Source organism: Fukomys damarensis, unplaced genomic scaffold (genome assembly GCF_012274545.1).
Source record: "Fukomys damarensis isolate Sample0158 unplaced genomic scaffold, DMR_v1.0_HiC HiC_scaffold_15, whole genome shotgun sequence".
Lineage (NCBI taxonomy): Eukaryota > Metazoa > Chordata > Mammalia > Rodentia > Bathyergidae > Fukomys > Fukomys damarensis.
The window spans coordinates 59,226,955-59,240,251 of NW_022900927.1; the positions used below are offsets into that span (position 1 = coordinate 59,226,955).

Here is a 13,297-nt window from a genome sequence, read left to right on the forward strand (position 1 = left end):
GAAAAAAAAAAAAAAAAAAAAGAGATGCTTTACTGGCAGGTTCATCTTTCACCTCGCCTAATGGGGGATATCAGGAGGGAAGGGTGATTAACACATAATTAATTATCCATTGTACTTCAGATGAACTGGTGGAAGGTAGCTGTGGAGTAATAGAAGAAACAGCCCACAAGACTGCAACGCCACCCACGTTTTAGTCTTTCTGCGTGACCAACAGCCTGTGTGACCACAAGGAGGCACCCAGCCGAGGGGCAGAGGCCTCAGGCCCTCCGCTGTCTGTCCTGGACTGCGCAGCTCCCTTTGTTTTACTAGAGGAGGGAAAGAGGTCAGGAGAGGAACTGCGAAAGAATAAAATGCAATGAAAGCCAAAACATGAGCAGGCAGGTGTGCCCTTTGGTTGTACAGCTGAGGCAGCCACCGGAGCTGAAATGGTGAGATCTTCACATATGCTTGGTCTCACAAATCCTTCTCTTTCGGCCAAAGCTGCCCGCCAAGACCACAGCAGTGCAAGGACTTAGGAGTCTAGCAGTCTGCTCCTGGCTCTCCTGTGGTCTTTGCTGGAGGCAAATGTAGTGGGGCCTGCCAGGGCCCTGGGTTCCTCTTGGACCGCAGCGGGAGGGTGCACCTGCTGAAGCCAGTGCGTTAGCCTTGTCTGGTGGCTGTTTTCCAGCATCCTACAGTCCAATCCTGCCCAGGCAGCTTCCATGATTTCTTTCTCCTGTCCCTCGACATACAATCTCTGTGCTTCAACATCCCGCATAGCAAGTGTTAGACACTGCCCAAGTCCCCCAGTGTCTCTTCTGATGCTCGCATTCGGGGAGATCGGAGACACAGCTGGAAGAAGGGAAGGTCCCGCAGCTCCTGAAAGAGCCAGGCATGTCCTGCTCCGTGTCACAGAGAGGCTGGCTCTGCCTGCCACCAAGAGATGCACGCTGCCAGTGCTGGAGATTCCAAAAGCTACACAGAGGACCACGCTGCAAGGAACGGAAAGATGTGCCCTCCCTTCTGTGTTTAGTGTCCTTATTTACACAAAGTCATCTGTGCATATCTTTCTCTGCTGATCCATCCAAAGGGGGGTCACTGGTGAGCAGAGGTCTGTGGATCACTCATCTAATTGCTGGTGATTGACTCAGAAACGTCCCTCTGAGGTACAGGAGCATCAACTTCTACATGTCTCAAAGTGTCGGCGAGCAAAAGGCAACGGACCTGCCAGGGCTCTCCCTGCTGGCTCTGATGGTGGAGAGTGGGTCAGGAGGGCGCTCATACTACAGAGGCAGCGGGATGACAGCGTTAGGACTGCGGAACTTCCCAGGGCAAACACCCCTCGCTCAGCGACTGCCAGGACCCAAGTGGATAATCGAGTGTCAAACACATCCACTGAAAATGCATTGCTCTTCAAGTTTGCCAAATGCAAATGGTGCACAGGCATTTGCTCCACGTTAGGGGAAAAACACCCAGTGCTAAGGGCTTCTTTCACATGTAGACATAGCAGGACACAGCGGGACGTTCAGTAGGCATTCCAGAGTTCTGCAATTTTTTAAACATCCGACTATAATTTAGGGCTGAGCTAATTTTATGTACCAGGAACTGCAGTTGTCTCCTCCAAGGGGAAAAAAAACAACAAATCGACTGGGCTGTTCTGATTCAAGGCCCCACAAGTGTAATCTGTCAGCAGTAACAACACGACGCACTTTGCTCTAAAGATGGCTCAGCTGTTGTCAGCCTGCGTGAGAATGCGCCTTCATCATGAGTTTCATCTGCCTGGGTTTCAGGGTTTTATTGTTTTGTTTTTTTTTTTTCTCCCCTAGAACTGGAAGTAGATTCGTGAAGTAGATTTGGGGAGCTTGGGCTCAACTGACTGCTGAAAGCAATAATCTCCTTATAGGAAACCAATCGGAAAAGCTTCTAACCGTTTGACGCAGACCCTCAGGTTCATTATAGACACCAAGAAGCCAATGCCCACCGAACTTTTCCCTGATACCTAAATCCAGCTGCTTTGCCCCAGGTTCCCACTGCTGACATTCACTTGCTTGATGACTTTACACTCTTCTCTCTAAAACCAGGCAGTCACCATTCACCTCGGTGAGCACCTCATTTCTAGCCTTTTGTACTTTATGAGTTGGGAGGAGGAGGGAGTGAAACCTGGGACCTTTAGGGAGAGCGCTCCCACCTGAGCTTTCTAGCTCCGCAGTAGGAATCCGTGATCTTTGCCCAGAAAAAGCCTCTGGGTCACTTTTCAGGTAAAACGCAACCCAGTAGTCCACACTTGACCTGCAGACTGTGCTCTCTCTAAGTACAAAGACCCATCTTGGCCCGAGCTTCTTTTCTGATCGTATCTCTCAAGAAAACGTGCAGCTGAAAGTCTCTTCCATCTCAGCAGCTGGGAATGAAATGCAGTTGACGGAACACAAGTCGGGGGGTGTTCCTGGTGTCAGGCACTCATTTCGTGTACAGAGGAAAGGACATATATATCTCCAGAGAAATGGAAGCACCACCCCAGCTCTTCCTCTAGTAACATTTCCTCTCACAGGGAAGTGATGGCATTATTGTCTTTTTGTTTTTCTACAACTATTTTCCCCCTCCTTTCCTTTTGGGGCTGGCGTTGAACTCAGGTCCTTGCGCTTGCAAGGCAGGCGCTGGAACCACTGAGCTAAATCCCCGGCCGCCCCACTTTCAACGTTCTCTAGATTCAAAGGAACCTGTCGGGTGAGAGGCCACAGTCTGTGAGAGAAGCCACCTCAGATCCAGGCTTCTGCTGAACTCACCTTCCTCTGTGCGCGCGCTCATGTGCACACGAGCATTTACAGTTCCGAGCACCAAGCATGAAGGTGGGGGTGCGGAGTGATCCAAACGTCAAATGCTGGGATTTTAGATCACAGGCACCGGTATTTAAACCAGAGAGCGGTGTGCTACCTACCTTATTTGTCGCATCAATAAATTTGACTCCTTTATATGAGACGGAAAGAATAATAGTAGGGACCTTCTTCATTTGCTCTGTAGACTTCTGAAATTAAAATAAGAAAGCTGTTAGAGCAGGGTATGCTGCGTGGCGACTGAAACACATTTTTCCTCATGAAAGACAAAAACGAGTTCAAGTTAAACACAACATACGTACACATACACAAACACACCTCAAGCACATTCTAACTTGTCTGTCTTCTCTTGGGCTTTGTAAAGTGTCTTGCACATGAGGGTCTGAGAAGTGCTGGCCCTGCAGCTTCCTGAACTCCCAAACCCCACTGCTGCTGAGAGAATGAGGTGAGTCTCCCTGCCTTGGACAACTCCAGGGGTGCATTCAGCATTAACAAATTCTATACGACCACTACCTCCCTTTTTTTTCAAGTCACCTTTATTCTTCAAGGCACAGAGACTGCTTAGATATGTACCTAAAAATGATGATTTTTTAAAAAGTTTTTGTTTTTCAAATTTTTGAGACAGGCTCTCAACTATGCAGCCTAGAACGCATGGTGATCCTCCTGACTCAGCCTCCTGAGTGCTGGGATTACAGGCATGCTCCACCATGCCCGGCTACAACAGAGATTTTAAAGTCCATCGCTGTGAATTTTTCTTAAACCTGGCCAAAGCCATAAGCCGATACTGTATTTGTAGCAGGCTCACACGTGAGCACACAGGGTATAATACTGCTCTGTCACAGAGAGGCCAGTAGGAGCAGTCTGTATTTTAAGCTACCGCAAAAATGCTGGGCTGTCCAGGTAACCTACTTTACCCCTGGAGCTGCGGTCTTCCCTGAGGCTAGGTTCTCACAACAGATGCTCACCTGGGCTCAGGGTGCAGCTTCTTCAGGTCCATGCATCTGCAAACAGTCTCTCCATAGCTTAGGATGTGCCTTTCCTGTGCCATCACTCAGCCCCACACCCCAGCGGCCTGTTTACTTCATTCTCCTCCATGGGGCCCCTTAATAATCACAGGGACGTCGGGGAGAACCTACCTGACAGTTAGCCTGAAGGATTTCCCAGGTAGGACAGGTGGTGACATAACAGGAGAGAAAACACACGAGAGGGTGAGAGGGAGAAAACCACTCCAATAGTTTTCATTAAAAAGTAAAAGACGCCGCAACAGGGCAGGCGCTACAGACGTGCGCAGGCTCAGAGAGACCGTTCTTTTAGAGAACGCTGCAGGCTTTCACAGGCCCCGACTCTTTTTTCTTCTGTTTTCTCATTCTCTTCACCACACTGCCCATCTCGGGTCTGGCACACAAGAACTCTCTGGTTTGAGCTTTCGACAACCAGGTACCTATCTTATGTCTCTTAAAGGGACTGGGAACCAAACATGAACTTCCTCGCTTTCTTCATCTGTATTACCCAATGTCCTGTTTTTAAATTCCCAAACGTGATCGGAATAAAAGAAGCGTTTAATGGGAAGGCGAGCGAAACCTGGTCTGCTTGGTAATGGAAATCATCTGGCAGCTTTCGGCCTGACTCTGGTAAGGGTGTTTCCATTGTCTTGATTGTCCTGACGCCTCTTTCTGAGAGCCACCGACGCATGTTTCAAAGACAAAGACCTTTACTAAGAGTATTATTTGATATTGTTTCCTTCAGTATGGGAAAAGGCTCACGATGTGCTTTTTTTTTTTTTACTACTTTTGAAATTAACTAGAATTGCCAATTTTCTTTTGCAGTTGCCAAAGAGATATTATGAAAATGAATATAAGGTTACAAACTTTTTTCTTTTCACTGCTTTTCCCAACCACTTCTTGAAAATGTGCAAGAAAAATCAACCGCAAAGCTATAAGGCATAACATGCTGTGTGTGTGTGTGTGTGTGTGTGTGTGTGTGTGTGTGTGTGTGTTTTGGTTTGTTTTTTGAGACAGGTTCTTGCTATGTAGCTCAGGCTGGGTTCAGGATCACAGTGACCACCGCCCCCCGCCCCAGCCTCCCAAGTGCTGGGATTGCAGGTGCAGCAAGATGTCCCACAGTGTGTTAGGTTTAAGGCAAAGCACAGGCTGAATTCTGCAAGTTCTGGGAGGCACAAGCAATTGTCTGGTTAACTATATGTAAAGGACTCTACAAAAACAACAGACTTCGCAAACTGCCTCGCTGATCTCTCGCCATGCATATATTCTCCTGGACGGATCTGGAACACGAAACAGCACGTAGCTAACATTAAGATGAAACCACCAAGGTGTTATTCTTAAGAAAATCCACATATAGTCTGTTCAGCCATTGCGTGATAATTTTGGGCAGCGTCCTGTGCCCATCAAGGGAAAAGCTCAGCGACAGCATTAGGGGACCCGCGGAGGTGGGCACAGAAAGGGGAAGAGGGCTGGGGCGGCACAGAAGCCCCGCCAGGCAGGGCCTGGCCTGCTCGGGTATAAGGGTGACTTGGTGAAACGCCGACACCAGGGAGAGTCTCGCTTTGCATGAGAGCAGGGCAAGACCTCATTCATGCATTCACCCAACAAACCGGGACTGTGTGCCAGGAGTGATGGAGCGGGCTCTCGCAGGGGGAGCAGGAATTCCCCAAGAGGCTGGGAGGCTGAAGGGCGGCTGGTGGCACAGAGCGCCCGCCCCCATGCGTACAGCGCACCAGGGAGCGGGAACTCGTGTGGTGCTTTTTGGTGCCCGGTAGGAAATGAGTGCGAACGACCGTGGGTTTGGAAGGTTGTGAGCTACTCTGCCAGGGGAAGTCACCCACAGGCTGCGGTGCAGAAAGGGGGTCTGGAGTTGCAAGGAGGACGGATGGGAACAGCCGGAGGTAGGGGCAGGAGGTGTGGAAATCCACGGGAGACTCTAAGCGAAGCTGCGGCAACGAGAAAGGCAGGGCGCCTGTGGGGTCCGCGTGGAAGATGAATGCGCGGGAGGGCGGCCACGGAGGCAGGGGTGCCACAGCGAGTCAGACCTGGAAATCCGGAGAGGGGCGGCCGAGGAGGTGGGAGCCAGCCCGGTGGTTCAGGAGGAGCAAGAACCGGGCCACTGGTCAGGCCCCAGACTGGCGGGGAGAGGCTCACGCTCGGCATCCCGGAAGCCAAGGAAGACATCGCCAAGAAGGGAGAGCAGAGTGTGACGCCCCAGGGCAGGAGAGGCTTAGATCCACACCGACGCCGCGGCTGGCACCCACGGGAGATGCTACTTTTACTGGGCTTCCTGGGTGAAATCCTGGCTTCAGGGACAGGGAAGATTTGTGGCCGATTTTGTTAAGAGCAGCTTCAGCAGACAGAAGGAGCTCTGTGGTCAGGGATGTCCCTGAGGGAGTGGGGGCTGGTTCAGCGACAGGTCAGGACCTGCAGAGTCCACAGCAGACGCTCCGCGAACATTTCCTTCTTGGGTCCTAAGAACCTGCACTCTCCTGACTGGAGGCAGCGCCTGGTATCCACAATGCAGGCTGTGCGCGGGCTTCGATGAACAGCAGTGTTGGGGGTCACGTATTCCAAGCCGGGGGGCAAGCTGTACTTCTGATCCCGTGACCTGGCCGGCCACAGAGCGCAGGGGCTCCGTGCGAGGTCTTCATGGCCTGGCTCAGAAGTGACAATCGGCTTCTTTTTAGGGTACTTTCTGATAGAATGCTTTTTTGAGTGGGTACCGGGGAACTGAACTCAGGACCTTGTGCTTGTGAAGCAGGTGGCAGAACCGCTGAGCTAAATCCCTGGCCCTCTGAGAGTATGCTTTGACAGAGCTTTCAAAGACGTGGTTTTACACACAATTTTAATGAAAGATGAGAGCGCATAGAAGGCGAATATGCTGCGTCTTCAGGGAGCCCAACCAGGGAGGTAAGAAATCTAAGAAGCAGCCACTTCACTTTGTGAAGGCTTTGCAGGTGCGGAAACGTGAGCCCAGATCTCCAGTTTAATCGCAGGAAGTCTAAGTCCCACCTTCCCCTTTGCTCTCCAGCGTTGGGGTCACCATTTCCCTCCTTTTCAGTTTCCGGGCACCTACGGGGAACCCCCTGCTGTGGGATGCCCCACTGTGGGCCACACTGCGTGGCATGACCTCTCTGTGTGCTTTGCTGGGCATCTGTATAACTGAAGACCCCTCATGTTTATGTTAGGATCCCAGCCTTCTTCATATAGACAGAATTCTCATTTCCCCAGTAAAACCCACAGGGGAAGCCTTAGAGTTCATTTTCGTTTCTAGTAGCTTGTCCCTGTCCCCTGCTCTCTGTGGAATTCTGGACGTTTTCCAGAGTCTTTAAGTTCCCTCCCCTTCGGTGCCAGCTTCAGGAGGAGGCAGATTTGTAACTGGCACCTGAATTCTCAGTGGGGAGGTCTCAGGTTAACCTTCACAGCTCCCTGCCCTCCTTCAGTGTGTTTTTTTGTGGGGGGTACCGGGGATTGAACTCGGGTCCTTGCGCTTGAGAGGCAGGCTGAACCGCTGAGCTAAATCCCCGGCCCCCCTCAGAAAGCATCACTCACGCGTTCACCTCCATTTTGTTCATAGTTTCCCAAGTTAAGATTATTGCCTTTTATTATGCCAAGACAAATAATACTTTAGTTTTATAGCTATAGTTTGGAAACTTAAAATAAAATACGACTTTCGAATCTTAAATTCAAAGGCAGCCTTATATTTAGCATTTGAGTATATATTCTCTGGAATCACTAAACAAAAGCAAATCACAATTCTGTATCCTCAGGTACCACCAGAAATATCCTCCAGAATTAGCACTTGAATAACAGAGCCTTGTTTTTTCAAAAGAAGGATTTCTGGATTCACTAAGGAAAAGAAAGGATAATTTTTCTTCTTTTTCTTTTAAATTACACGTTAGGAACTTGCTTTGTATCAGGTCAGATCACTACTGATGCTTTCATTTTAGCTGTAAGGATGTCCTGGAAATAAATGTATTTGTCCGTCAGTGTTGTCTCCCAAGCCCAGGACTCATCCACAATAACCAAACTCTGCGGAGCTCCAATCTCATAGAAGATGGTGTAGGAGCCGCGGACCAAACACGTACTGCTCTCATGGCATTTTAAATCATCTCTAGATGACTGACACTGCCCAGTGTGATGTGAAGGCTGGATAAGCCGCTGTTACACCGCACTGTGTAGGGGATCACAAATAAAAGCTCACAAGTTCGGGTCAGGGGCAGTTTTTTTTTCCCAAATATTTTCAATTTCTGTGGTTGGTTGAATTTGAGGAGGCAGAGGGCTGGCTGCAGTATTTCCTTTTCGGAACACAGCCAAGAGCACGGGTGTGTCCTGTTCCCTAGGGCATGGGCTCTGATCTCAGAGCACAGCTTTCCCCAAGCATGAACGCTTCCGCAGTGAGCCACTGTGATGAGTGTGAGTCCAGAGGGACAGAAAAATATGGTTATTGCTGTTGCGGTTTTTTTTTTCCAAAGTTGCAATGAAAGACAAGTGTGTTCCCAAGAACAGTGGGATAGGAGATTGATCGCAATATGCCTTTTACTATAATACATATTTTTAAGTTTAAACATTCACCGTAACTTTGATTGTACTGTTCCTGTAAGAGTCATCTATGTCCCCGCTGCAGCAGGGAGATGAGGGAGCAGCCACTCGCCGCGTGTCAGAAGTGTAGACCAGGGAAGTGTTTCCGTGTGCTACCTGGGAATATGCTTTCCCGTTAGACTTTCAGTGCTGACTCATAACTATTAATTTTACCATACAATATTTTCCTTAGTTACAAAGCTTAATCATTATACTCAGTTTTAGCAAGTAAATTAAAATAGGATCAAGCAATTATGTCTGGGAGCCCTCAGTGGCTTTCAGATGATTATAAAATACACTGAGCAGTACTGTGGTGACTGTGTGCAGCAAAGCAAGCCAGGCGGTGAGGGTGGTAAGGCCAAGAGCAGACCACAAGCAGCCTCTCGGCTTATGCTTTCTTTTGGGTCTTGGGGCTCCGCTGCCCTCCTGCATGGCGTGACCCCTGAGGTCCATCCACACCTTACTTGCTTTGTCCCCCTGATAACCACCGGTACCCAGTCTGACGCTGAACCCATCAAGTCGCCTTTTTGCAAGTCCAAGCTGGCTCACTGTGCACTGTGCCGTGGCTGACAGTCTCGTGGCTGCCGAAGCCCACAGCTGTTGGAGGAACACAACCAGGGGCTGATGTTCAGTGAGGAGTCTGAAGACAGATCTGCGTACCCGGAAGCCTCGGCACACTTTCCAGAGGGCCTGGTGCTTGGAGGCAGCGAGGAGGGTCCAGCAGGTGCACAGAGAGGCAGGTGTGGCCAGGGGTGGCCGGGAGCTTCCTCTGGGATGGAGGAAGCTGCCGAGATCCCGTGGCTTTCCAGCCTTGAGCAGAGGAGGTCAGGTCTTCATTTCTGCAGCAGGCAGCAGGCTCCCATGCAGGCATGGAGGGAGGCAGGGAGGCAGGGAGGGACTCCTGGGAGGGTGGACTGAGGACTGGGCAGCTAGATGTTTTTCCTCTTTGCAAACATCTTGGGCTCCCATTGGTCTCCAAAGACTCGGTGGTGGTGGGGTGTCCTCATTTGTCTGGGAAATGAGGCTAGACAACCTCTCAAGGACTTTACTGTCCTAAGAAGACTGCACTGGGGATGCTGAACCCAGCTAAGACCATGTGACAAGGACAGATGGTGGGGAAGTAGCCATTCAAGCCTCACTGAAGGCCTGAGATGTGGTTCTACCCATGTAGCACATGCACCCTGGCCCAAATGTGGTGGAGGACAAGCAGTGCCTTCCCTCTGGTCCTCTAGCCATCTGGCTAGTTCCCAGGCAGAGCGACAGAGTGAGTCTGTTCCGGGAAGCCCACCTACCCAGCAGCCTCCACAGGATGCACCCTGTGTGTATGCAGCCCGCAGCATGCTTGGTAAGTAACAGATCACAGGGCTCCCAACCCAGAAATTCTGCTTCAAGAACTAGGGGACCAAGGAGGGGGAGGATGTGTAATTCTAACAAACTTCCAGATGCTGCTGATGTGGCATGTCTGGGGCCCCCATTTTCAGAACAACTGTTCTAAAAATGCGTTGATCAGTTTGATTGAAAGTCACTGTCAGAACTGCTCTCTGCCGCTATGCATGTAAAGTCGGTTGTACTGCATTCACGGAGAAGCCAGTTTATCAAAACACGCCTTCTCCACTCGATAAGTGATTTCCAAAAACCCTTCGTTAGCATTTAGCTACAGCTCTTAGTCTTGAGAGCATTTAAGACAGAATATTTAATCCTTTCATGGTTTCTCAGGGTCTGGGAGAGCAGAAAACATTCTTCACATAAAGAGCAGTCGTCAGAAAGACAGATTCTAGAGTTACACCTAAAATAGATGTTGATAAATAGAGCTGATAAGACCAGGTGCCATGCTTCAAGTACAGGGTTTCTCATAAGAATTCCCCACTTCTCCAACTAGGAGTACACTCAAAATGCTAAGTACAGCTGGGCGTGGTGGTGCACGCCTGTAATCCCAGCACTCGGAAGGCTGAGGCAGGAGGATCGCTGCAATGTCAGGTAGCTGGGCTACATAGGTCAGTCTCAACTACATAGTGAGACCCTGTCTCAAAAAAACAAAACAAACAAAAAAAGATGATAAGTACGTTCACCTTGCTCTGGGATGAAACAACAACTAACATGTGCTAGTGGTCAGCTTCTGGGTGTGTGAAGAACGCGTTTTTTAGAAAGCAATTTGGCAACAGCTATCCAGAGTTTAGAGATGTGTGTGTCCCTTGACCCAGCTCTTCTCTGTTTAGTGGCTTATTCTAAAGAAACAATCAGACCAGTGGTAAAAGATTTAGGGAACGGGCTGTCACCCAGAATATTGCTTATAATTTGAAAAAAAACTGTGAAGAGACCCAGTGATCAAAAAGGGGAATTGGTTAAATAAATTTGGCTCAGCTGTGGTTGTAAAATTGTCATCACCCACTGCAAAGAATACTGAGGATGAATATTTATAGGAATAAAAAGATTTCAAAATACATTGTGCTTTAACATAGATTATAAAACAGCAGGTACAGAAATTTTCCATCTTAAGTGGAAAGCGATTCCCAAGAATGCATAAGTAATCGGTCTGAAAGGTCACACATGACCAGGCACTAACTGCGAGGTGTGTACCAGTCCTGGGTGGTAAAACCGCAGCTGCTTTTACTTCTCCCTTCTGGTCTCAGGTTTAGAAGTGGATAACAGTGGGTGTGCACCGCTTTTGTATTAAGAAACATGGAAGAAAGGAGACCCAGAGACGGATGGAGGGAGGTGGTCTGGGAGGGGAAGAGGAATAAAGAAAATCAAGATGTGTTCTGTGTGTACCTATCCCTTAAGATGGATGCAAACTTCATGTACTGCAGACATGTGCCACTGAAATAAAATGGAAGAAAAGAAACAAAACACCGTTTAATTGTACGATTTTAGTTTAAAAAGGCCAATTGTGAACGTATGAAACAGGCTGAGCTTTTGACACGATGACCATCGCCACACAGCAGCTGCTGCTGTCCTTCGGAGGCTGGACACTCTCACTTAGTGTCCCTTTCACAAAGCACAGCATGGGCCCAGCAGCGCAGAGCCGAAGCCACGGGAAGACCCGGGCACAGCTGGGGGAGTCCTCTGCCGTGTGCTGTGAGGAGGGCAGTGAGGTGGCGGAGGCAAGGACAGGCCTGCAGCAGAACAGCGCATTTGGGCTATGACGACCAACGGAACCAACATACTTAGTTCAAGACAAGCAGGGAGCACAGATAAAAGCAGCCCATGGCTTCTCGTAGTGATGGGAAGCAGTGAGCGCATCACGGGCCAGGGGACCCCGTAGTACGAGCTGTACAAGTAAGAATAAAGAGAACTGGGTACAGAGCCAAACTGAGACAAGACGGAGACGGCCTGGTGCATGCCAGGCAAGTGCTCTAGCACTGAGCCACACTCCCGGCCTGCCTGCGATGGGTCTTCTGACGGGTAATCCATTCCCTGCGAACAGCCCAAGGGAAAGGTGAGCGGGAAGGGGTCGGGAGGGTGGCCGGCGGTGCTGCGCGCTATCTCACTGTCTGCTGCGGTGAAGACACAGCCCAGCAGCACACGTTCTGCCACCGATGGCTCTCCAAGCCCAGATTCTCTCAGGAAGCTTGGGCCACAGAGACTTCGGGAACAGCTGCTTATAAGTTTTTTTCCAGTGGGTTATTCCTACGAAGAAATATTCCTGAAGTTGCTTCTGAAAATGACAATTCCGCACACAAGGAATTTGTATAAAGTACATGTGATTTTAATTTGAGTCTCTTCTAAGGAAAGGGCCTTTTAAATTTAATATTTCTATCTAGTTTTAAAGCTTAACTTTCTTTTAAAGCTTTCAACCCTTTTCCATTGCTCATTTTCACTACTGCTTCTTTGAAGACATAGAACAGAGATGGTCCTCACACTTGAACCAAGGTACAGATAATTATCCGGAAATTTACATATCTGAAAACTCATCCTTCAGAAATGCTTCTAGATTGAAAATTTTGAAAAATCAAACAGGTTCAGAGGAACAGACGCAACGAAAACTACAATAAAGCTACTTAAGCCCTTGGGAAAGAAAGTTTCTAAAACCTTAATGCAGTAGAAAATTTACTTATTCTTTAAAAAAATTTTTTTGGTACTGGGGATTGAACTCGGGTCCTTGTGCTTGCGAAGCAGGAGGTGGAATCACTGAGCTAAATCTCCAGCCCCTACTTACCCTTTGCTTAAAATAGTAACTTTCTCATACCAGGAAAGCAGTTTTCCTCCTTCCCCTACTTAAAAACAGGCATTTCATTAATTTATTTATAAAGAGACATTTCCAAACACCTGTGAATAATATTATCCTTCAACTACAACCTAGAAAAAGTGAAACCACAGAGTATTAAATGGAATATAATGGTTCACCCCAGCAGCAGATGTCTCCTAATGGCACATTTAATTTAATTAAGAAGTGATGGAATTCTTTGTATTAGTGATGATTCACCCTTGGGGCAAAATTCAGGTCTGAGGGTGGAGTATGTATAAGTCTAGGGTTGCAAAACAAAACAGCATTTCACCTGGCCAGAGCACATCCCATTTTGCCGAACAATGTATGCCTTGGAATCTTCCACATGGGAGTTATTCACAAAGCAACCAATCAACTGAACAAAAAACCCCAACCTCCCAAGAGACAATAGGGTCACTGCTTTGTAAAACTCAGTCCTCTGGACATTACTAAAAAGAGGCAATTTCCTACTACAGACTTCAAAATTCAAGCAAAGAGTGCATTGCTAGACCATGTGGTCCACAACGTCCCTTCCAAAATTTAGTACAGAGACAGCTGAAACACAGCCCCTCCCTTGGAAGGGCTTACAGTCTGCGGAACGGACCATCGTGCCATCTCATCCAGCTGGGTGCCCTTCTTTGAACATTTCACAAGCTGCATTTTGGAGAGCGATGGGAAAGTTCAGGGCTCTCTGAAGT

The 13,297-nt window shown here is 48.7% G+C and overlaps 1 protein-coding gene across 13 annotated transcripts in view; it reads right to left on the bottom strand.

Annotated features, from left to right (window-relative positions):
- The window catches only part of Anks1b (ankyrin repeat and sterile alpha motif domain containing 1B), a 1,036,613-nt gene that overhangs the window by 25,520 nt on the left and 997,796 nt on the right, over positions 1–13,297 (bottom strand). For all 13 annotated transcript variants that reach the window (XM_010629141.3, XM_033763852.1, XM_010629138.3 and 10 more), the window contains 2 exons: positions 3,947–3,958; positions 2,915–3,001 (listed from right to left, as the gene is read on the bottom strand). In XM_010629141.3, coding sequence (XP_010627443.1) covers positions 2,915–3,001; positions 3,947–3,958 — 99 coding nt within the window. The remainder of the gene's footprint in view (positions 1–2,914; positions 3,002–3,946; positions 3,959–13,297) is intronic.